Source organism: Ictidomys tridecemlineatus, chromosome 6, assembly GCF_052094955.1.
Source record: "Ictidomys tridecemlineatus isolate mIctTri1 chromosome 6, mIctTri1.hap1, whole genome shotgun sequence".
Taxonomy (NCBI): domain Eukaryota; kingdom Metazoa; phylum Chordata; class Mammalia; order Rodentia; family Sciuridae; genus Ictidomys; species Ictidomys tridecemlineatus.
The window spans coordinates 10,610,031-10,635,263 of NC_135482.1; the positions used below are offsets into that span (position 1 = coordinate 10,610,031).

General features: G+C 39.9%; 1 protein-coding gene across 39 annotated transcripts in view; it reads left to right on the forward strand.

Moving 5' to 3' along the window:
• The window catches only part of Rbfox2 (RNA binding fox-1 homolog 2), a 271,195-nt gene that overhangs the window by 125,187 nt on the left and 120,775 nt on the right, over window positions 1–25,233 (forward strand). Inside the window, exon 1 of one of the 39 annotated variants that reach the window (XM_078052842.1) lies at window positions 3,001–3,217. The exons of the other annotated variants lie outside the window; for them this stretch is intronic. Within the exon in view, the coding sequence (XP_077908968.1) occupies window positions 3,203–3,217 (15 nt within the window). The 5' untranslated portion in view covers window positions 3,001–3,202. Of the gene's footprint in view, window positions 1–3,000; window positions 3,218–25,233 lie in introns of those variants that run through there. 39 annotated transcript variants of the gene reach the window in all.

Genomic DNA, 25,233 nt, shown 5'->3' on the forward strand with positions numbered 1-25,233 from the left:
TTTTGTGACATATTTAAACTTTTATGACTTTATTTTGAGGATTTCTGTATTTTTCTTTTTCTTTGCTGCAGATGTTTTTATCTTTATCCTATCCCAAACTTGATTAAAAGATAACACCATAAAATGACAGCATGAATATTTGTGATTTGATGGTGTTTGTTTTATTGTGGTAGTTAAGGATGAACAAGTATTAAAATAAAAACTCTTCAAAGAAAAGTTGAAAAGACTGGGCTGGGAATGTGGCTCAAGTGGTAGTGCGCTCGCCTGGCATGTGCGGGATGCTGGGTTCGATCCTCAGCACCACATAAAAATAAAATAAAGATATTGTGTTCACCAAAAACTAAAAAATTGTGGTGAGCCGTTTCTGTGAACTGTGGCCGCCATTACAAGATGGCGCTGATAAGCGCCGTGGCCTGTGATAAACAACACCTTGTTTTGGGAGAGTTGGCACGTAGCTGTAAAACACCCTATGAGAAAGATCCACGTGGCAGTTGTGCATTGGGGCTTGATGTGCTTTATCAAGGCTGGGGCGCTCGGGTGAAGGAGTAGTGGTAGAAGTAGAAGTAGCAGTAGTAGTAGTAGTAGTAGTAGTAGTAATAAAAGAAGCTTCCAGAGACACATAATTAAAGGCCTGAATAAACTGCTGAGAGAAGAATCCTGTGTCGTGTCCTCCTTGCTGGCGAGGGGTCGCGGCAAAAAATAAATATTAAAAATCTCTCTCTCAAAAAAAAAAAAGAAAAAGAAAAAGAAAAAAGTTGAAACGACTGAAGCTTCTTGGTGTGATGTTACTATAGTTATGGCTTCAGATTGGGGGTTGCTGTGAGACAGGAAAATTGCATATGCAAATTGATTATGGACATATAAAAAGAGTCTTAAGTAACAGTTCATACAAAGTCAAGATTTGTTTTCTTCACATTCAGTTTTTTAGAAAAGGCTATTGGGGACATAGCTTAGAGGCGTTTGCCTAGCATGTGCAAGGTCCTACCTAGGCTCAGTCCCCAGTGCTGCAAGAAAAAGGGGAAAACAAACAAGGACATCTGTTTTAAAGCTTGGAAGTTCCTACTCCTGTTTTGTACTAGAAACGAGGTGATGCTGCCTTAGGAGAAGTGGGGTGGGGGAGGTTCTGTATAAAGAAAAATAAAAGGTTAGGTGAGGCTGAGAATCCCTGTCCCACCCCTCCAAGTTTAAATGAGCTGAGAGTTGAAGGTGGGAGAAGAGGAAGGCATTGTGACCCTCCTGAGGAGACACATATTTAATATGAAAGAAAAGAAAAAGTTACCTGACTTCTACCTTACAAGTACAGGAGACTTCAGGTCAGCAGGTAACTAGGCCAGGTATGTGTGTGTGGGGGGGAGAGAATGAATAAATATGAATATGAACCTATGCATGGGGCCTGCCTGGAGTACTGCAGACCTTACTTGGAGATTTCCTAAGCTGGAGGGAGCTATCTCAACGCATCTCAGGGGGAACTACAACGCTAGGGCAACTGAAAGGCGGTAGGCCTCTTATTTTGGTTTGGTTTTGATTTTGTTTTGTTTTTCCTTTAATGAGTTAAAGGAGTAGAATATACCTCTAAACAATAACGTTTGAGAATGTTTTGTGTATCTAACATATGCTAGGTATTACATAAAAGACTCCCTGGCCAAAAATAGATGAAGGAAATCTCCTTTGTAAGTTTCCACCCTGAAGGGTGAAAAGGAGATAAGATTGGCACAGGAGTACATTTAGTAGCAAATGGCAGAAGTGAATGTCACATTACAAACCCCAGGCCCACAGAGGAAGGAGAGCCACTTACAGCTAGGGTGGGCTTTTGAGTTGGAATGTGGGGAAATGGGTCAGAGAGGTAAGAAAAGAGCGTGAGCATTGGCATATGGAGGAGAATTTAGTTATTTTCTGAATAAAACCCACTGATTGGATAATACTTGTTCATCATCATATGTAATGGACAGAAGCTTTGCCTGGCATATAGGAAGTACTTAAGAAATGTTGGAACTAAAATTGGGCAACGTGGTCACCAAGATCATGTCAGAGAGCTTACATAGTTATATCATTTCAGTTAATTTAATTACAACTCCAAACATAGTTTTTTAAATTCTTTTTTTTTTTTTTTTGAGGGGAGGAGACAAAAGCCTGAAAAGATTAAAAACTTTCCCCAGGCCACAATGATAACTATAGATCCAGAGTTCAAACCTGGGCCTATACCCTGCCCCTTCTGCATGCCTAGTAAAATATCTGTAACATACTAGGGGCTCGAGATTCACTTGATGCTAAAACACTTGTCATTTGTCCCTTCAGAAGGAAGGTTGTGCTGTAAAATCCTATAAGATTAAGAATTTTTACAGGCAATGGGGCTGGGGCTGGGGCTGAGTGGCAGAGTGCTTGCTTGCCTAGCGTGTGTAAGGCACTGGTTTCAACCCTTAGTACCATGTAAAGGTAGATAAAATAAAGGCATTCTGTCAATCTACAACTACAAAAAAATTTAAAAAATAATAAAAATAAAGAATTTTTACAGGCGAAGTGATATAAAGAAAAGCGGTAGGGTGACATTGCAGGAAGGGAATGTGGCTCTGAGCATGTTCTGTGGTGCATGCCTGGCTTCTTCTGGGGGATCAGGGAGAATCTGGTTGGAGGGGAAGATGCCTAGATCTTGGAAGACCGAGTTTTTTGATTGCTTCATTCACGTTTAAAGAACTCATGTTAGACTAATTTTATGTCTACCACTAGAAACTGGTGCTGGTGGTTTATTACCAACCCCACCCATTTCTGTCTTTTGCAATAATCTTTGTGAGTGGTGATTATATTTCTAGAAGTAGAATGACAGAGAGATTCCCAAAGGCAAACACAGAGTGTGGTGTACACTCAAGTTCAGACGCTAGGGGCTGGGAGCAGAGAGAGAGAGAGAGAGAGAGAGAGAGAGAGAGAGAGAGAGAGAGAGAGAGAGAGAGAGAAGAGAGAGACAGGGAGGGAGGAAAGGGAGGGCGAGAGGGAGGAGAGAGAACAACAGAACAGTCAGCTGGAGAGGAGGGAGGAGGGGGAGGAGACGGTCGATTTTTAGATTTTTTAACTCAAGTAATTTTGGGGGGGTTCTCCCCACCCCAATTCCTTGTCCCCCATTCTGGCACCTCCTTTCCCACCGTTCACTGAAGTGCCTTTTTGCAGTCCAGGATCAACGGACCGCTGAGTTTGAGCAGCCTGGTCTGACATGATGTACCTCTGGGTGAGTACAGTGCTGTGGGCGAGGGCTTGCACTTGCACTTGCACATATAAGGAGTGGAAAGCTTGAGGTTTTGCTCCTGCACAGATGGCCTTCCCCACAGGGCACAGACTGCCATATCCCCTTCTTCACACAGGTGTCAGGTTTTTAAAACCTAACCTAGCAGTGCTTGTGACATTGGTGTTTTGTTTTGCTTTTAAATGTTGTTTATCTTGTTAGACTTAGGTGAGAGGGCTGAGCTCCCAGAGCAGTGCCATCCCCTGGGCTTGGTGTAGGTTTGGAGAAGGCAGGTGGGCAGGTGAAAGGAGCCGATGGCTTCAGCAACGGCAGTCTTCCTGGTGGGTCAGGATTGACTTGGATTATGTTTGGGGGGCACTGACCTTGATAATCAAGCCATGTCTTCAGATATTAGAACCAATAGGTGGCATGATCCTTAATTAGGAATAAGTTTTTATGTAATAATTTTAATGTCCTTCACAATAGTATTATGAAATGGGTCACTGTTATTAATAAAATTGTTCGAGGAAAGTAATTAAGTCACAGAGTCACTTGCCCATGGTTAGAAATCAAGTCTAAAGGATCTAGAATATTAATTAATAAGCAAACATTACAAAGCATTTTATATTTGCTAGGAATTTAATATGTACCTTGCATTATTTTGATTTACTGTTAACTGTGTCATTGTGATTTGGGATAGAGGAAAAATACCAGGATTGGAGAGATTTGTAAATTATGAACGGTGATAGCTTTTAGGAGAATGTCAGGGAAATGAAAACAGAATTACCCTTGACCCCTCCTCATTTTTAGTTGCAAAAACAAGAACATCTATAGTCCCTTGCAAAGATGGCTGTGCTACTCTCTTGAGTAGACAGCTGTTGTGCGTTGCTAAGGGAGCCTGCGAGATGGGATGCCCTTGGCTACTAGCCAACTTTTGAAAGTTTCATTTTGCCCTTTACCCTTCAGCCCAGATGTCTGGAATTGCAGGAACCTACTTGGCTCAGACAGGCTAAATTTATAAATATCAGAAAGCAAACTTTTAACCAGGTTTGTGGGGACAGAGCATGACCACAGGGCGAGAGGAGGGGGGTGCAGTGTGTATTTGTGTGTCTGTGTATCTGTATGCGTGTGTTAGGAGGTGCTTCTTTTCCTGCTTCTTCCTTCACATGACCTTGGAATGTAAATTCCTCCCCTCTATTGATTTATTTTTGTAGTGCTCTATTTATGAGAACTCAAAGAACTGTTCTGACACACTAATGTGTGTTGAGTAGTTTTCACCTGCCTGGTGGTTGGGATTGAACAGCACTGTTCAATCCATAAGGATAGGCTATTCTGTCTTTTGATTGTTTGGAAGAGGAGTTATAAAAGGAAGTAATTTGAATTAATCTCATTTCCACTTACTTATGTTTGATGAAAGCAGACAGTGGCAGTCTCCTTAGTTATTTCCTTTGTGTGCCTCTTATTTGTCTCAATCCTCTTTATTAGCCCCAGAACAGAGCTTCCCAACCAATTTGCTGCATATAGGATTAAGATGCATATATGCCAAGACACCTATTCCCCACAACCTCAGAGCAGCCAATCAGGTGGCGCTTGGGATTCTCCCTGTCAAATTGACTGTGCACATCCTCATTTGCCACTGTATACCATAAAAATATTACCATTTTTCTATGTGTGCTACACCTGAAAATTTGGGTAGCATCGTGTACAGGAGAGAAGAAGCTCTGTCTCCTTATTATCTGCATCCTCTAGCCCAGCACCCCAAACATTTTTTGAATTCCCACAAAGATGTCCAGAAGAGCAATAGCTGCTTAACTCTGAGATTCAGAGAGGAGATGTAGGTGGTCAAGCATTTGGTCAGAGTCTCTAAGGAGCAGTTCAGAGACAACTTACAGGATTAGAAATAGAAGATCTCTCTCTGGTCCAGATCTAGACAGGACCAATCTAGGTTGAGCTGGGACCAAGCCATGTAACTTTGGGCAGTCATTTAACTATTCTGGGCTTTGTTTTCCACATTCATATGGTAACAGGATTAAACTGAACCCCTTCTATTCCTGAAATCTTGAGAAGTGAGTTTTATATAGCAATAAGTGTGTATACCATGCCCAGTGTGTGAGGATGCGTGGGTTCTGGTGAATATAAGCCATGAAGCATCACCACCACCATTATCTGCTTGGTTTGGTACTAGCAGTGAGTCAAAGGTACTGTTTCTGAGCATTCTAGGAAAGTCACTCAACTGTTCAGTTGTCCATATTCTTAGTGTGTGAGCTTTTGTGGAACCTGTGGCTCTGAAGAGTAAAAGTTACAGCTTACTCCAGGGAGAGTCGTTGTGTAGTTAGATGTGACACATTAGCCTCCTTCTGTGTGTCTGGAAGTCTGAGATAGGATGCTGTCTTTGACTTATGCTGTCTCTGATTTTGTCTATGCCTCTCTCTGCCAGATCTTTCCTGTTGAGTTGGTCCTCCTTTTTGGTGAATTTGGTAGTATCAGTGGGCAGCATAGTGTATTATGAAGAGTATGGGCATTTAAACTTCACTAAATCTTCCTGTTTCCAGTTGTGTAGCTGTAACAAGTTTCTTGACCTCTCTGAACCTCACTACCTCACTTTCTTCATTTATTATATAGGGAAATTAATACCTACGTTATGAGATCATTGTGAAGATTTGAGATAACCTACAAAATATGTTTAACATAGTGTGTGGCACACAGTGGATGCTTTTCACTTACCTAGTGCAAGTCAATCTTTTGCTTTTGACATTTACAGACGGTTTGCAAATGATCTCTATCTCATTGAGGATATCTTTGCATTCACATAGGGATAACTTTGATAAACACTAACTAGTTTTATGTGAAGTGTTTCCCCCCTTATGTTTTAAGTATTCCTCATTAAGGTTGCCTTTTGATGGAGAATAACTCATGGCTTGTTCTAAACTTCATAATTTTTTGGAGGGGTTGCATTGTTATTGAGCACTCATTATGTCATCTATTTTCCTTGTCTCTTCATCATCCAAAACAGGGAGAGAAAGAGACAGACAGACACATAGACATGATTCCTGTAGTGAGGGAGCTTACTTGTTTGATGATTATATAATTTATATCCAGTAAACAAAATCTCATTCCACTTAAGTTCTCAGGAGGCAGGATGTGAACTGATCTTAGCTAGGCTGGCACCAGGCTTCCTCTTACTCATATCCTATATGGATGAACTTCTGGATCACATTACAAACTATTGTTTTGTCATAGATCAATTCCATTTTCTAAATAAATTAGTTCAACTAGTATTTAATGAATGCCTATAGTGAGTAGAACCAGTTGTTGCAAATACAAAGATGATTAATGACATTTGGTGTCCTTAAAGAATTTGTGACATGGTGGTAATGTGTGTATGCAGATAATAATGATTTTTATATTTAGCTATTCTATTAAGAAAGTGCTTTTATAAATGTTGTCTTACTTTATCCTCACACCTTCGCCAAGTTGTGTCATTATTGTGTTGGGCAAGTGAGGAAGGAGATGGGACGAGCATGTGACAATTAATAAATGGCAGCCCTGGAAACCCAGTCCCATCTTTCTAAAAACTATGGCTTTTACTTCTTTCACACTCTCTTTTGGGAGAAGCTGATGTCATTGATTTATTCAAAAAATTTATTTATTTATTTTTATTTTAAACTGTCTGAATGAGTTAGACATATACCCACAAAGTCTTCACCTCCCCTCTCGGGAGTTAGCTGTTATCTTCATTTTATAGATGAGAAAGCAGAAACTTGAGTAACTTGCTAAAGTCATGTAATTTAGCACTGGCAGCGTTAGTATTTGAACTCTGGTTCGTCTGGCTGTGAAGCTTATTACACCATACATAACCTTTTCTCTTACTTGTTTGGGAGTTTCCAGTCTTTCACTGCTGCCGTAGAGCACGATATGATACAGGAATAGAGTGGGGAAATGAAAAGAAGGAAATCGGAATTCTGTTTGAATTACCACTAGTTACCTGACACATGTTACTAGACTGTATATACTTTTATTTTTCAGGTGGTGAAAAGGATGCAGTAGTTCTTGAGAACATTTGTGGAATAATCCTTTGAATATGGTATCAGCCATTTTAGAGTAAAGTAACAACCAATGGCTTTATCGTAAAACTTGGAAATCGTGGACTATGAGCCAGAGGCAGTTTTTGTTCCCAGTTGTGCCACTTATCAGTGTATAACCTTTTTGAACATTTGTTAGCTATTATCTTCACTTTCTAATCTTTAAAATGAGATTAACTGGTGATTTAGATGAGTATGAAAGATCTTTTGAAGCCATTTTGTGCTAAGCAAATATAAGGTAATAACAACAATAGCACCTTTTAATTCAGATTCCAGAAAGGTTACTCTTTTATTGCTCACTTTTTGTTACTATTTTGCTATTCTAATTGTTTTGCATGATCAGAGAACTAGACAGTAGTAAATCAGGTTATCACAAATCATAGAAATCCTTCGGTTCAGATAACACTTAAGGCCAGAAACTATAAGTGGGTACTTGGCAGTGAAAAGCCATTAAAGGATTTTAAGTAGGATTAGGAGTAGGGTGAGTTAGAGGTTATAATTAGATTGAGGGTTTTGTTTTTATTTATTTATTTATTTATTTTTTAAAGCTGTCTACACAGATTAGGGGAGAATAGAAACACAGAGAGAAATTAGGTGATTGTTGTGTAACATCTCAGTAACAGGGAATGGTGGTGATAAGGTAGCCACAAAGCAGAACTGAATGAGACGTCTTCATGAGGTGAAGTGAGAAGAGGCGGTTGTCTTGATTTGGAAGAGGAGGGAAAATGAAGAGAATCATGGATTTGATTTTGGATTTGGCATTTTTGGGGTAACTTTGAGATGTTAAAGAGGAGATATTCTTTAGATAGCTGCCTACCTGGTTCTGGAAATAACAAGTAAAGATAAAGACTTAAACTATGTAAATTTGAGAAAACTTGCATGCAATGGATATTGAAGCCATGGAGAATGAGAATGGCCTAGGGAGGCAATATGGAGCAAGAAGAGAAGTTAATGCTGGTGAGAGAAGTATGAACCCACAAAGGAAGCAGGGAATAAGGTTCTAGAAAACTTGTTCTTTAGGAGAAAAACCAGGTCACTAGGAAGTCAAGGTAAGAGAAGTGGCAAAAAGAGAACTGAAAGTGTCCATGGGTTTAGTAATGTGGCAGTCACTGTGATGTTAGCAAGGGTTATTTTGGTGGAATAATGAGGACAGAAGCCTGCATGTAGTCAGTTGAGTAGTTCATGGGAGAGGCAAGGAAATGGAGATAAAACTATTTAGTATAGATAATTGTTGGAAAATTTTGACTCTGGTGAATATAGAGGATACCTAGATGTGGCATGAAGAAGCTTTGTTTTATTTTGAATAAAAGAGATGGGATGGGGGTGTAGGTCAGTGATAGGAAGTGTGCTTAGCATGTGTAAGGCCCTGGGTTCACTCCCCAGCACTGCAGAATGAATGAATGAGACTTGATCATATTTGAAAGTTAATTGAATAAATCATTTTTAGTAAACAAAGTATATATGAGAGAAGGGCTAATTGCTTCTGCTTTGAGAAAATGGGCTGGGCTTTAGGAGTAGGTGAGAGCTCCCATTTTAACAGGAGGCAAAGCAGATACAGGTCAGAAAAGCTAGCAGCATCTAAAAGTTCTAAGAGGTCTGTACAGTAGAGGTAGACAGGCAAGATGGATTGAGGGGTAGAAAGGGAGGGGCACTGATTTTTCTAAAAAGGAATAGATTGGTGAAACAGTATATACACATATACATATAGAGCCATATATAATGTAACTCCATGTGGCTTGTATGCATGGGATGAGTGGAATGGTGGTGGTAAGAAAAATTATAGAAGTGCCAAGCATGTCTGTAATCCTCGCTACTCAGGAGGACGAGACAGGAGGATCCCAAGTATGAGTCCAGCCTGGGCAATTCAGTAAGATCCTGGCTCAAAAGAAAGTAAAATTAGAAAGGGCTGAAGATGTAGTTCAGTGGTAGAGCATTTGCCTAGCATATGCGAAACCCTGGGTTCTGTCCCTGCATGACCAGAGAAAGAGTGAGAGTGAGAGAGAGACAGAGACAGAGACAGAGACAGACAGACATACAGAGACAGAAGCATAGGTTAGATTGTTTTAGATTGTCTAAAAGATGTAAAATTTTTTTTTATTCCACTTAGGGACCATTGATAGATTTTAAACAAGGTCAAGGATGATTAGATTTATATATTAGAGAAATAGCAAGAGGCTTCCTTTATTGTTGCAGAATTTATATTTATACTTTGAATCAAATTGGTTTAATATATAATTTAAAAGCTCAGAAAACTGAACGGGTCTAAACAAGTTATTAATAATATGAGACTGATGCAGTTAATGCATATTTATTGAGACTCCTATGTACTGATCGTCTCCTGAGGAGTGGTGAAAGAGCAGTGAACAAGACAGAGTCCTTTCCCATAGAGTGAGTTTGTTTGTTTGTTTTACACGAATGGTAAACATGAACCAAATAGCTCCAAGAACTGGTAAAGGCTGTAGAGAAGACAAGGTAATATGCCTCTGAATGGTTTAGAAAAGAAGACTAAATGGTAAGAGACACATCTTGTCACAATGTGGAATGTAGTACAGGCAGAAGTAGTAGCAAACACAGTGTCCATGGGTAGGAATGAGTCTGGACAGAAAGAAGGATGTTGTGGTTCGAGTATGGAGAACAAAAGAGTGGTAGGATGATAAGGCTGGAGAGGTGGGCAAAGCCAGGTCATTCCCCATGGTGGAGATCTGAATTTTGTTCTGGTTAAACCAGGAAGGTATTGGGAGCTTACAAGGGGGAGGTGACTTATGTAGGCAGAGCAATAAGTGAGGTCAGGAGGCTATTGCTGTCATCTAAAGAGTCTGGAGGGCAGCTTTTGCTAGGACAAAACAAGATGGCTTGGGTGAGTGTTAAAATGAAAGAGGAATCTGAGTTATTCAGCTTTTGATTTGAGAAATATGGACGGAGGGGCCATTTCATTACAACAGAAGAGATAACAGACACAAAAAGCAATTTATGTGGCTTGGATTTCTTAAGTTTGACATCTATCTAAATGGAGTGGCCATTTGATATGAATCTGGTACTCAGAAGAGAGATATGAGTTTGGGGTTGAGGTTCATTAGTGATATTTAAAGCTTGAGAATTAAATGTAACTAGAGAATATGCTGAGATCAAAGCCCTGAGTCATTTCAGTAGAGGTCCGAAGGTTACTGAGAAGAATTGGGTGGGGTAGGAAGACAACTAGGCAGTTTTGCTCTGGAGAAGAAAGTGCTGCTGGGTTTGGATAATTTAAAAACAAGTAATAGGCCATTGGCCTTGGTTTTATGTTAGTCATTGGTAAACTTGGTAAGAGCCATTTCATTTGGGGTGATGGAAATTAGTCTCGGAATGGATTGAGCTGTTATTTGGTAGGTGAGGATGTTGAGACAGTGAATATTGTGGAGCAGAGACCTGAACTGGGGCAGTAACTAGAGGGGAATTGTAGGCTCAAGGATGGACTTTTAAAAGATAGGTGTAAGGCAAGATCCAAGTAGAGAGGAAGAAATAGAGAGTGCTGGGAAGAAAGAGGCTAATTATGGGAGCCAAGTTTGTTATATCCAAGTTAGAGAAGAGGGATTGGCCTTAAGGTGAGATGCACTTTTTCTTTTTAAGAAGAAAGGGAGAGAGTGTATGGGTTTAGAGCCAGGTAGCATGGTGACATTGGCTTCGGGTAGATGAGGGTGTCCTTTGATCATATCTGCTTTCGCTGTGACATGTAAGGGGTATATAGCTGAAAGCAGAAGTGTAGGGAGTGGAGAAGCATTGCAGATTTGAGGAAAGAGGAAGGGTGCGAACAATGAGGAGTGAATTTACTAGTGGTAGAGTAGGCTTGAGCTTTGTGGTTAGAAAAACCACACTCATATTCTTGTGAATGGTAGCAGGCCAGTTGTGTGTTTTTAATCCCACAATCTTGTGTTGTTTAGATGCAAGAGAGATAACCAGAGGTCGAGGTTTTTCCAGATAAGTTAGACTAAGGCAAAAGGGGACTAGGGGATTAAGACTTTTGGACAGGACCAGCTGTGGTTCTCAGTCATCAAATCTAACCTGGCTTGGAATTAAGAAGGAGCTCCAGGGGCGGGGGAGATAAAACAATGCTGAAATCAGTTTGGTGACTGGGAGCTTCAGGAAGGAGGTTGGAGAATTGCTGAGTAGGAAAACTAGCACAGGCAAACTCTTGATGTGGTAATAGAATGCTTGAAATTCTTGAAAGTTTTGGAGGTGTGACAGTGTTAGGTTGTGATGCTAGGTGGGTTGCTGAGGTGAAGTGGTGAGGAAATACACTGAAGACATTAAAAGAAGACTTTGGAGGCCAAAGTTTTGGTTAAGGTGATGCTGGCTTCTGCTTTTACTGCAGAAGCAACCGAATTGTCAAGTTTTCTTTAGAGGGAAAAAGGCAGGAAGCATCATATAGAGGGAGTTTGCTGAGCCTGTGACTTCCAGGGTTTGGGAGGACAGGGAAGAGCAGGCGATGGCATCAGAACAGACATGCTGACCCGCATGGGTGAGCCATCTCAAAAGCTTGACTTCTGATGATGCTTGAGGTGAATGAAGATGCGAACCAGGATGGAGTTGTTCTGGAATTCTCTTGGAAAAACTGGAAACTATCTTAAGCTATCTTAAAGATAGTGCAGTAGTTTCAAACTTAGTAGTGCATCAGAATGCAGATTTCACACAAAGCATGGTGTGAAATGCTGGATTCCTTAGGTCTGGGCAGGCCCAGGAGTTGACAGTTCTATTAAGTTCCCAGTTGCTGCTGCTGGTCCAGATAGCACACTTTGAGAAATAGCGGTGGCTTGTAGGTGGCAGCTAACAACAGCTGAGAATTGTAGGTCCAGGTGATGCATGCCTGGGTGATGGGCAACGATTCCCTTGGGACAGCCTTGTCTGGCATCTCTCTGACTTCAGCAGTTTAAGAAGGAAATGAGTAATGATGATTTTTTTTTTTGAGGGATAGTGATTTCTAAGTAATTTATGTTGTTTATCAGCAAACATTTATTGAATATTTCTTTATACATCAACATGAGACTGCCAACAGTATAAATTATTCTTTCTCAAGGACAGTGGAGTAAAAGGACAGAGGATCAATAGATCAATAACTATACATTGTAGCAAAGACTCATTGCCAATCAGTAAGTGGTGTGGGCAGCTGTCCACAGAAGTTCAGAAAAACAGGCTGTTGCAGAAGACAGGGTCGTTCGGGGAAGGTGTCTGAGGCAGAGAGGCTGGAGCACAGGTCTAGCAGGACTAAGTGGAGGCCAGCCGGCACATCAGAGCAGATGCAGGTGTGGAGAGTAGCGTGAAACTGGCCACTTCTCAAAAGTCCCACGGCAGTCATCCTGTCCCAAGTCACTGCTGTCTCTTGTCTGTGTTATTAATTTTAATACTAGCCTCACTGCTTCTGTTCTTTTTTCCCTATTCCTCTTCCTAAAGTTTCTTTTCAACACAGCAGCCAAAGTGATCCTTTAAAGTCACCTTACACTGCTCCTCTGCCCGAAACACCTCAGTGGCTTCAGTTCTCATGCAGCACACCCAGCCTGATGCTACATTGGCCCCTGTGGCCCTACCCGGTTTGCTCTCTGACTGTTGCCCCACTGAGTCTTCCACCTCATTTCCTTCCCTGCTCCTTCTCTGTCCACTCCACTGGTACCATACCAACCTTCTGGTCATTATTTGAACCCTTTTCTCAGGGCTGTAGCTCTTTCTTACCCGTTCCACTGCTCTTCCCCCAGAGCGCTGCATGACTTCTGTTTTGTTTACATGAGATCTGTACTCAAATGTTATGTTTAAAGGAATTATCTATATAAAGATAATTCTTTTTTTTTATTTTTTTTATTGGTTGTTCACAACATTACAAAGCTCTTGACATATCATATTTCATACATTAGATTGAAGTGGGTTATGAACTCCCAATTTTACCCCAAATGCAGATTGCAGAATCATGTCGGTTACACATCCACAATTTTACATAATGCCCAATTAGTAATTGTTGTATTCTGCTACCTTTCCTATCCCCTACTATCCCCCTCCCCTAAAGATAATTCTTTATATAGATAATTATCTATATAAAGATTATTCACACCTCTTGGTTCATCTCCTTTCACCCATTTTTACTTTTCTCCATAGCAACCACCACCATCTTACAGTGCTGTATATTTGTTTGTTATGGCTTTTCTTCCCTCATGAAAGCACTGGTAGATGTTCTGTGCCTAAAAAGTGCCTGAAACATAATGGCACTGACTGGACACCTGTTGAGTGAAAAGAAGGGAAGACAGAATAATGAAGAGACCCTTGTCATGTGAAGAGAGAGGAATGAAAAAGACGGCTTGTTGGATAACTTGGAGGATCTTGAATCCTACTCAGTCGGTCACTGTTCCATAGAGGATAAGGGTTTGTGAAAGTTTGTCAACCTTCATTAAACACTGCTTTGTAATTTGGTTCTGTGGAAAGGATGGTTGGGAGAGAGACTTGAATACAGAGATCAGTTACTATTGTAGTTGTTCAAGTATAAGGTAAAAAGACTTTGGGTCAAAGTTTGGCAGTGAGGATAAAATTTTTAGTTAGAAGATGAATGTCTTACATATTAATGCTAAAAAGTGGTAGACTTCCAGTTCAATAAGAAAGCTGCCTTTATGATTTATTTTAATATGGCATTTAACCTTGAACATTTTGTCATGTTTCAAATCAGAATATGGAATTTTGTTGTAAAGCTTATAAAGGATAAATTTGGAACAAAGTAGACATACTAATTTTTGTAGTTTTTACATTGTCCATTTGGAGGGCTAAAAATCAATGTGGTTCAAGCACACATATTGACAAGGAGGGAAGGTGGGGGTCATACCACTCTCAGGATACGTTTCCTTAGGCCCTTTTTCCAACAGAAAAAAAGCACATTTTAAGAATTGTAGTCTTCCTTTTTTACTAACTCTCTTTTTTCCTTCTTGGTTCTGGAAATATGGATTGCTTTTAAAACTTGACTAGTTAAAAAGCATTGCATTCCCTTTTAGAAGTGACAGCCTTCTCTGAATGTGAGTATGCTGCTCCTCTTCAAGAATATTTTCTCAGCATCTTGCACTTGTGTTAATGAGGGAAAACACATTAGCTGTCTTACAAGGCCAGTATGGAGGAAGCAGCCCACAATCCCTGGCTGAAGGTTGAGACTGTGGGTGGCATCACTGTGAGTAGCAGAGGCTCCACCTGGAAATGGGTGAGTCCATGGTCTGAAACCTGTAGGTTTTATATTTTCTTGTTTATTAACTTCTGTAGTGTTTTATGAGTCTAAACCATTAATTAAGGATTAATGAAATCTAGACCTAGTCTTAGTTCTTTAAAGTAAATAACTGTCATATTATTTCCTCTAAGGATAAGATCGACCCTTCAGTCTCTAAAAGTTTTAGCAAGATTCCTATATTCCTGAAAATCAGAAATAACTAATTATGGCTTCATTGTCTACTACACCATATGTTGGTTATAGCTCTGTCCCCAGCTCAGTCCTTCATCTGCTGGGTGATTATGCACAGGTCATGTGGTCTTTGTGTCCTTGTGTCGTCTGTAAAACAGGCATGGATACTTCCTAGCAGCATTTTGTTAAATGCTATTCCTCAGGAAAACTGACATCTAAGTAAAAATATTGTTAATGATTTATTCAGTTTAAAATAACTTATTCTGTAAAAAGCATCATGATGAGGGCTGGGAGTGTGGCTTAAGTGGTAACATGCTCTCCTGGCATGCTGGGGCACTGGGTTTGATCTTCACCACATAAAAATAAAATAAAGATGTTGTGTCCACCGAAAAACTAGAAAATAAATATTTTTTTTTTTAAAAAAAGCATCATGATGATTTTAAGCTCAGATTAGACTGAAAGTCTCACTAAACAGTACAGTAGGTGGCAAACATTGTGGGGGGAAGGTACATGTTGGGGGAGCATGTTGCCTCTGCTTTATTTCATTATTTGTAGTTGTTTATTTTTATCTTATTTTCTTCCATTAAAAATAAGTTTCCAGAATTTGTTGAAATCAAAAGCATTTTTTTTTCATGTTGCTGTTTGTGGCTAGCATCTTCTATCAGAAAATTTCAAGACAGTTAAAGACAGTTAAGATTGGAAGGGAGAAGAGAACAGAAATTATCAGATGTCTCCTTTGTATGAGGCTCTGGGTCAGGTGCTTTCCCAGCAATTGTCTTATTTCATGTTCAAATGGGGAATCAAGGTTCAAACCCAGCAGTTGTGTTCCAGAGTCAGTTCTCTTAACCACTAGACTAGGATGCTTCCAGCTGGTCTGTGATAGACAACATCTAAGATATTCTTCAGTGACCCCCCTACCTTTTCTTGCTCAGATCCTTATGTAATTAATTCCTTCTCCTGGAGTGTAGACTAGGCCGAGTGGTTCACTTTGAATGAATAGAATATGGTAGAAGTGATGAGATGTCACTTCCAAGATTGGTTTACCAAGAGACTGTAGCTTTGACCTTGAGTACTCACCCTTCTTGTTCTCTCTTAGAGCTTTTATACTGGGAAGAACAAACTGCCATGCCATGAGTAGCCCTTTGGAAAGACCCACATGGCAAGGAGCTGATGGGCAGGGCCAACAGCCAGTGAAGACCTGTGGCCTGCCAGCAGCCCAGTGAGTGAGCCTGGCATTGGGTCCTTGTCAGCTGAGCCTTGATGACTGCAGCCTGGTGAGGCACCCTGAACTAGAGGCCTCCAGCTAACCCAGTGGATTTCTCATCCACATGAGCTGTGAGATAAGAGTTGTTTTACGCTGCTATATTTGGGAGATATTTGTTACACAGAAATAAAAAACTACAAATTTTGATACCAAGAGTAGGGTGCTTTATACCACAAATTTAAACTTTGGAATGGGGCAGTAGACTTTGAGGAGAGTATTCTTGAGGATCAGAGTACCTTAAAATGTCTTAGAAAAGATTTGGATCTTTTTATATTTTGAGACAGGGTTTTGCTAAATTGCTTAGGGCCTTGCTAAACTGATGAGACTGGCTTTGAATTTGCAATCCTCCTGCCTCAGCCTCCCGAGCCGCTGGCATTACAGGTGTGCACCACCATGCCTGGCTAATATTGGATCTTTGAGGGAGTTGCCTCAAAGGGGTTTAAGGAAAGAAATGGAAGAAAGGGGGTCTTTGTTATGTAGTGGTAGAAAGTTTAACAACACTCATTCGTAGTTATGTGGGAAGCAGAAAATGCATTGGGAACTAGCTAAGTAGAATCCCAGCAAAACATCACAAACACCCCAGGCTGCTTGCTACTTACAGGAGTGAAGTAGCCAGGAGAAGCAAAGTGAGCGGAGGGCTGTCAAACACAAGAAGAGCCAGAATTGAAAGTTTTTGAAAATTCTCAGCCTTTTTGGATGGGAATTGATGGTAAAATTAAGACATGGGTTCCTAGCAAAGATCAGTTCAAGGGCACTGCCAAGAGAACAGTGGTCCAAAGATCAAACCCTGAGGATGACTGTAAAACCTTTTGGCAAGATCTCAGGAAAACCAAAGGTGGTGTCTTAGGGTACCGTCTAGTTACAAAAGACTCTAAGAGCTAGGCCTGGTGGCGCATACCTGTAATCCCAGCTACACAGGAGGCTGAGGCAAAAGGATTGCAAGTTCAAGGCCAACCTCTGCAACTTGGTAAGACTCGTCTCAAAATAAAAAATGAAAGGGCTGGGGGTGTATCTCAGTGGAAGAGTGCTCCTCAGTTTCATTCCCAGTACCACAAAAAAGAAAAAGGCCTCTCAAACAGAGCTTTTCACTATTTTAACAGTTGCCTCAGGAAAGGAAGAGCTTATCTCGAAGGTATTTGTGGAGATAGCCTTTAGTTTAATACAGAGAGATTCAAGGATACCCCTTGTAGCTGGGATTGAACAGAAAGAGAAGATTGAACAAGATGAGAAGAGGCTGTTGGACACCCATAAGATTCTGCAGGCAGGAAACAGGCTGAGAAAACTCCTCAGCTGCTGACACATGCTGCCTTTCATTTAAAGGGATGGTGACTCTGAGGTTGAGTGTTGGAGCTGGGAGTCATGGAGAGCTGTTCTCCCAACCTTGGGGCCTAGTGGAGGAACTTCTAACTTTCAGAATCATTGGGGACCAGTGACTCCTTTGTGCCTTCTATTTCCTGTCCCCAAAGTGATACCATTTGATGATTACAAGAGATTTCAGAGAACAGAACCATGAGTGTAAGTGTGAAAGGTGCCCTCAAACCATGATGCTATCTAGGCCAGACTCCCAGGATGCCACAGCTGCTCTTCAGTCATCCTCTGTGCCGTTGGTTTCTTATAGATTCCAGAGAATCTGAAGCACCGAGGAAGGATCTCCTACCTCCAGCTGTCGGTGTCAACTCCCTGCCCCTAGAAAGCAATCGCATTTAAATTGCCTCTCCAGTCGCGTACTGGACCCTCTCTGCCAGTCTGTTTAGGACATGGACCCAGGAGTTCTCTCTCCTCTCTCTGGGGTCACTGAGTTTCCTCTCTTTATTGGATTAGTCCCATCATCATATGGTTATATTCTTCTTTAATGTTTTTTTCTTTGCCGTGCTGGAGATTGAACTCAGGGCCTTGTGCATGCAAGGCAAGCACTCTACCAACTGAGCTGTACCCCCAGCCCCTTCTTTCATCACTTTTCTTCCAGCTGTTCTGAATTTTTTTTCCTTTAGAGCAAAATTCAGTAGGGTTGTTTATACTTGATTACACCAGCTCTTCTCTTCTCATTCCTTCTTAAACCCATACAGTCAGGTTTTTATTGTCACTATTTCACTGAAATGGCTCTTATCATGGTTACCAGAATATCCACACTGCTAAATGTAGCAGTCAGGTCTCAGCCCTGTTTTTACCTGATCCATCTATAGAGGTTCCACCCTCCACTCCCACCCAGATGTTCTCTTAGATACTTGAGTTTGTTGATGTTCTTCCTACCTCATTGGAAGTTTTTCCTCCTCAGTTTTAGAGTTATAATACTCTGGACCAAGTCCTTGGACCTTTTTTCTTGATTCTCTTTCATTCGGTGATTTTATCCATTTTTATACCTTTAACTAGGAAAAACAGATAAAAATATTTATCATTAGAATCCAGTGGACCTTTTTAAATTTTTTAAATTACTCAGTCTTCTTATGACTTATTTAAGAAATTAGAATAAAGGGATAGTGAAAAACAATTTTATTAGAAATGAGACATTTTATAAAACTACTTTCATATCATCCTTACATGACTGAAAAATCACATGTGAATGCTGCTCATGTTTTTTTTTTTTTAAAGAGAGAGAGAGAATTTTTAATATTTATTTTTTTAGTTTTCGACAGACACAACATCTTGTTTGTATGTGGTGCTGAGGATCGAACGTGGGCCACACGCATGCCAGGTGAGCGTGCTACCACTTGAGCCACATCCCCAGCCCCATGTTTTGTTTTGTTAGAGAACCAGGGATGGAACCTAGGGCTTTGCACCTGCTAGGCAAGCATGCTATAAGTGAGCTATACCCCCACTTTTTTTTAAAATCTTTTTCGCAACACTGAATGTTTTCTCTTTGTATCAGTATCCTGTCTTCTTATTCCTTTTCCCTGAGATCTATGCTTACCGTTGAGAGGGTAGACATTCTCTTTCTAGTGTTCTGTATTTATTCCTGAACATTCATTTCCTAGCTTTGTGGGGAACTGTCTTATTATTGATGTTTTTCCCCAAATGGAAGCATTAGCTGTACTTTTATCAGTTGTTTTGTAGAATATCTCATGGGCTATTGCGCTAGTCATCTTGTCATCACTGTGACCAAAATACCTGACAAGGACAACTTAGAGGAGGAAAGTTTATTTTGGCTCATGGTTTCAGAGGCTTCACGCGATGGCTGGCCAGCCAGCTCTATTACTCTGGGCCTTAGATGTGACAGAACATCATGGAGGAAGGGTACGGCAGAGGAAAACTGCTCAACTCATGGCATCTGGGAAGCAAAGAGAGTGCTCCTCAGAACAGGGCGAGGGGCAAGAAACTGCCCTTCTAGAGCACACACCCAGTGGCCTATTTCTTTTAACTAGGCCCCATCTCCTAAAATTTTTACCACCTCCAATAAATCCATTAGATTATTAATCCATCAGTGGATTAATTCACTGATGAGATCAGAGCTCTCATGATCCCATCACTTCCCCAAACCCCCTCTTTTTGCCATTGCTGCTTTGGGGAGCAAGCCTTCAAAACACAAGTCTTCGGAGGAACACTTCATATCCACATCATTACAGCTGTCTTCCAGTTACTCTTTCAAGAATATAGATTCTGGCCATCTTATCAGCTCCTTTAGTGTTGTATGAATAGAAGATCACTTTAGATTGTTTTTTGGTTGATTGGTTGGTTTTTGTTTTGCTGTGATGGAAATTGAATCCAGGGTCTCACACATATTGGTTGAGAAGTTTACCACTCAGCTCTACCCACCTAGCCCTCAGTATTTTTTCTTAACAGGAGATTTTGGATCTGTTAATCTCAGAATACATTGAGCTGAGAAGATTATTAGATTTTCCTAATTAGAATCATCAAGTCTTTTTGAAATCTGGTAATGTGTTTTTGATTTCTTCTTTTCTATTTGAAAAATCTAGAAGATTTTCTTTCTTTTTTTTTTGAGAGAGAGAGAGAGAGAATTTTTTAGTATTTATTTTTTAGTTATCGGCAGACACAACATCTTTGTTTGTATGTGGTGCTGAGGATCGAACCCGGGCCGCACGCATGCCAGGCGAGCGCGTTACCGCTTGAGCCACATCCCCAGCCCAGATTTTATTTCTTATGTCAGTACTTGTACAACCTTTGACCCTTTGTTCTTGTTCTTTTGTAGCTTTCTACCTGTCTAGATCTGAATCTGCCCAGTATATGATTCACTGACATACTACTCAAATTTTTTTATTCTCTATTTTCCTGGCTTTAAAAGTGTGTATAGCAGAAAAGTCATCTTCCTTTTTAAATGCAGTTGGTTGCTTGTGAACCATCATGGCTATCTGGAACGTGTCCTTCTTATAAATCTTGATTCCAGATTTAAATTTTATCTCCAGGGGACTAGCTTGTAATTACTCCTGGTTCTTACAGTTAAATAGTCTAAAATGCAATGTTTGAAGGTTTTAAAAAAAACCTTTGGTGATACATAATTTTGTTGGAGAGGGGATGAATGTCTTTTTTGCTCCATAATTACAAAAAGTATCTATCTAGATAATTACAAAAAGTATCTGTCTAGATTTAAAACACTATTCAGAGTGATCAGTCGAAAGAATTTTTTCCATTTCTATATCATCAATTTCCTTCCAGTTTCCTTTATATGTATACCTTCCTTTAGCATTGTGCACTTGCCAACCGTGTAAGTTATGTCATAAATATTGTGAGATGAAGGAATATTGTCACATCTTTTTAGTGAAATAGGATCTGAGTTTTTGTTGCAAAATAACGATGAAGAAATCCTTTCTGTTGAACTGAACGAGTATATCATATTTCCTTTTTGCTCTTAGAAATATATTGTTCAGGGCCTGAGGCTACGGCTCTGTGGTAGAGCGCCTGCCTCACAAGTGTGAGGCATCAGTTTCCATCCTCAGCACAAATAAAAATAAATAAATGAAGATATTGTGTTCATCTAAAACTAAAAAAAAAAAAAAAGGAAAAAATAAAGAAATACATTGTTCACTTACTGATTCTTTTTTTTAATATATATATTTTTAGTTGAAGATGGACACAATACCTTTATTTTATTTATTTATTTTTATGTGGTGCTGAGGCTTGAACATCATGCCTCACATGTGCAAGTGCTCTACCACTGAGCCACAACCCCGCCGGATTCTTAACTTTGAGAAAATCCATCTAAGGTACGGTATCTAAGCAGTCATAGTCTTGAAACTTTTTTCATTAGATTCTGCCATCATCACTAGAGCTTAAGAGTCTTGTTATCTTTACATTCATCTTTTGCTTCATCTAATAATTATTATGAATGTTTTCCTCAGTTAATTTTCTTCTCTTTGTCATCAAAAAGCCTGATCATAACTGTGTTTGCTGAAAACTAAGCAAACTGTAATGACAGTGTCTTCAGTCTTTTAAAATCCCTTTTTGAAAGACAATGCAGTTTTTTGTACAATGCAATAAGAAAACTGAAGGGTTATGTGTTAGTGATGATTTATCTCACTATTATATTGCTAGGCCAAATGAATATATGCCATTGGTCTTCTGTTTCATTATTTGAGTCTTGTCTTTTTTTTTTTTTTTCCAAACATGGCTACAAATAGTTAATGAGTAACGGATGATGAAAAATCAGAATGTTTTAAGATACAGGGAAAATCAAATTCCTAAAATCTTATAATGAATATTAGATTTATAACAAGGTCCAAGGAGCTCATATATTAATTGCAAGATAAAATGAAGTCTCCCCACCCCAAAGTAACTGCTATTTGGAATGTGTCAGAGAATGAACAAGTCATGAAATGTAAATTCTCACAGATTGAACTGCTTAAAAATAAATAAACAAACAGATAGATAGATAGATAAATAGATAAATAAATAAATAAGGCCCTGCACACTCTGATGGCCTACTGAGAGTTAAATACTGCTAATGACTCTCAAATGTATAGTTCTAGTTCAGCCTTCTCCATGGAAGCTTCTAACTGTCTACTCGACATTCCTGTATATAATAGTGACCTCAAACTTAAGGGGTCCACAGATGCACTCCTGCTCTCACTTGCCCTGCCCCATCTTTCTGTAGCTTGGGCCAAAACACAACAACAAAAAAATGTAGTCATTCTGGACTCTTCTCTTTCCCCCATGCCAGTCCCATTAATTAGCAACTCCCTTGGGCTCCAACTTTGAAAAATAACCTAAATATGAGCCATTTTTACTAGCTCTGCTGCTTCTATTCTGGTTCAGTGTGCCGTCTTCTCTTGCCTGGATTATTGTTAAGTCTCCTACTTGGTTTCCCTGCCTCCACCATTGAATAATTTATTCTGATCACAGCATCTGACCTAATCCTTTTAAAATATAAATCTGTTCGTGCTCAAAATCTGCTGATGTTTCTCACTCAGAGGAAAAGCCAGTGTCTCTACAAGGTCTGGTGAGGCTGGTTCTTTGTTCCTCTTTGACCCACCTCTTCCCCTCTGCTTCCCATTCCTCACTCTTGCCCAGTGGATTGGCCTTCTTGCTCTTCCTCACATCTGCCAGTCCTTTTGTGCTTATTTCTTCGGCCTATAGTGCTCTTCTGCAGGTCCTTAGATCTTCCTCATTGCCTTTAAATTTCTGCCTAAATGTGACCTTTTCAGTAAAGCCTTTTAAAGTCATTCCATTTAAAATTCCCCATAGCACTCACCATCTTTTTTCTTTAAAATGACCTGTCTCATCCCTATTGCGATTTTTGTCTGGTTTCTTCACTCTTATATCCCCAGGGTCTAGAATTGTGAATAGTATTCAGTAATATTTGTCAAATGGGTGCTAAATTCCAGAGATTTTCTACTTGTTAATTTTTCTTTAATGAGGGCATGCCTAGTAGCTGTAGGAATCTGTAGTGTAGGAACTCTCTGTAGCTGCCATCAGTCTTTCTCACTTACCAGGAACTCAGGTCCCTGCCTGTGTGTGATAGTATGGCCCTGCAGGGCTTTAATGGCACAGGCATTGGAAGCAGACTGATTGGGTTCCAAAGTTAATTCTGATGCCTCTGTCTCAGTGGCACTGGGTAAATCACTTTAAAATACTTTCTACCATGGAGATTGTTTTGAGCCACATAAACTCTCAGAACAGTTCTGGTGCATGGCAAATGATCAATAATATGTTAGTTATTATACTGGTTACTGTTCTAGACCCATCCCAGCTGCTGTGTACCAGTTGTATTCTTGAATATCTGTACTGAGCACTCTCTGATTCATTCCACCTATTTTCTTGCCCCTTTAAAAATGTCATGGCCACATTGGGTTCCCCTTTCTGCCCTTTGCCTCTGTCTCTGGCTTTTACTGTTTAAACTTCTCACTTCCAGCATTCTATTAAAGAGAGTATTGTTGATATCACTATAATACATAGTTGGTTTATTTTCTTGTAGCCAAGTGTCCTTTGCTATGCCAGTTTCCTTACACATTATTTCTTACAATTTACCTAGTGACATTGTTTTTCATATACACTTTCAGTGAAGCATCTAGTTCCTTGCAGGAGATGGGTAAGTGTAAATTGATGAGATGACCATCACGTATTCTCCACTCTGGAGGAAACAAAAGACCTTGTGCTATCCTTTTTGATCTCTGACAGTTTGAAAGTAAATGTTCTGTAGCCTCAGTGGCTTTTCTCCTTTTGTAATCATCAATGTGAAGCTATGCAGTCAGCTTCACAGGAAGTAAAAAATTGGGGTAATGTAGGTGTGAAACTCAGTTGTGCTAACCTTTGCCTAACTAATTGAGAATGTTTGCCAGAAACAGTATCCCTAGGATTATTGTAGTAACTGGACCATGAGTGGGGAGAGGTTTCTTGCCCTAGTTTTAATGTAAATTCTTAGTTTGATGGGCACAGTCTTGAGAAACAAACTATTCAGTGACAATATTTTGCAGTTTAAAGCTGTTTATTTTAGAATTAAAAATCAGTAATCCCTTGTTTTAATCAGTTTTTTTGCTGCTACAACTAAAGGATCTGACCAGAACAATTTTAGGGGAGGAAAGTTTTATTTGAGGGCTTACATTTTCAGAGGTCTCAATTCATAGACAGCAGGCTCCATTCCTCAAGGCTCAAGATGAGGCAGGGCATCATGGAGGAGCAGTGTGGCAGAGGGAAGCAGTTCACATGATGATCAGAAAACAGAGTGACATCTCCACTTGCCAGATACAAATGTATACCCTAAAGTCACATCCCCAATGCCTGCCTCCTCAAGCCATACCCTACCACTTCAATTACCCTATCACAGAATTAATTCACTGATTAGGTTGAGGCTGTAACCCAATCATTTCTCCTCAAAATCTTCTTGCATTGTCTCAGATGTGATCTTTGGAGGATACTACATCTAAACCATAACATCCCTACAACACGATAACAGGTATGATGGTGATGATGATGATAATTATAAAGATGCTGATTAACACCTACTGGTTTCTGAATGCTTACTATTTGTCAGGCTTAATACAGAGTATTTTATAGTCATTAACACATTGTATCCTAAGAGCAACCCCATGGTAAGTGGTCATAAATAGACCATTCTAGCTTCTCTTATAAACTCTTCAAAGGCAGGGATGATTTCTCTTGTTACAGTACTTAGTACAGTGCTGGATACATATCAGGTACCCAAGAGATGTGGAATTGATTTTACCATCTTGCTCAGACTTGTCAGTCTTTGCCTGCCCTTCCTTGCCCAACTGTGGCTACAGATGGCTTGCAAATTCTACTTCCTCTCCTCTGCATTAGAGTTTAGAAGCTAATCAGTATTTAGCTTTGTTGTTTAACAGTCTGATGCCTCATTACCCATGTGTCAGGGGTTAAATATTACTCTCATTAGGTTGGCTATTCTGCTCACCAGGCATTTTGCCCTGGTGCATGGTAGCACTCTAGTTTCTCTTAGAATCTGAGCCCAACAGTTATCAAAGGATGGCCTCAGACACTTTTGCTAGTCCCCTTTCTCAACTTATTGGATTCTGATTCCTTTTGTCTTGCCTTGAGTTTGATAGTATTCCTTCCCATGTAAAACTTTGCTTTGTCCTTGTATACTGAGCTCCTTAAATCAAGATATGTTCAGAGTAGACTAGTTGGATATATTCTTAAGACTTGACCATTTGGATCTTGACTTCTTGTTGTAAAAGATCAGTCTTTTCCCAGTTTCTATCTTGACCAGCCTTTATTTCATTGCTCCCAAGATTTCATTATTTCCCAGTATTTTCCATCATTGCATATTAAGCAACACTCAGTCTGAAGGTCCTCTTAACAGTTATTCAAAACCTCTTTCCTTCTTTCTGCTTTGAACTTTCACAGCTTCCTACTTTCCTTC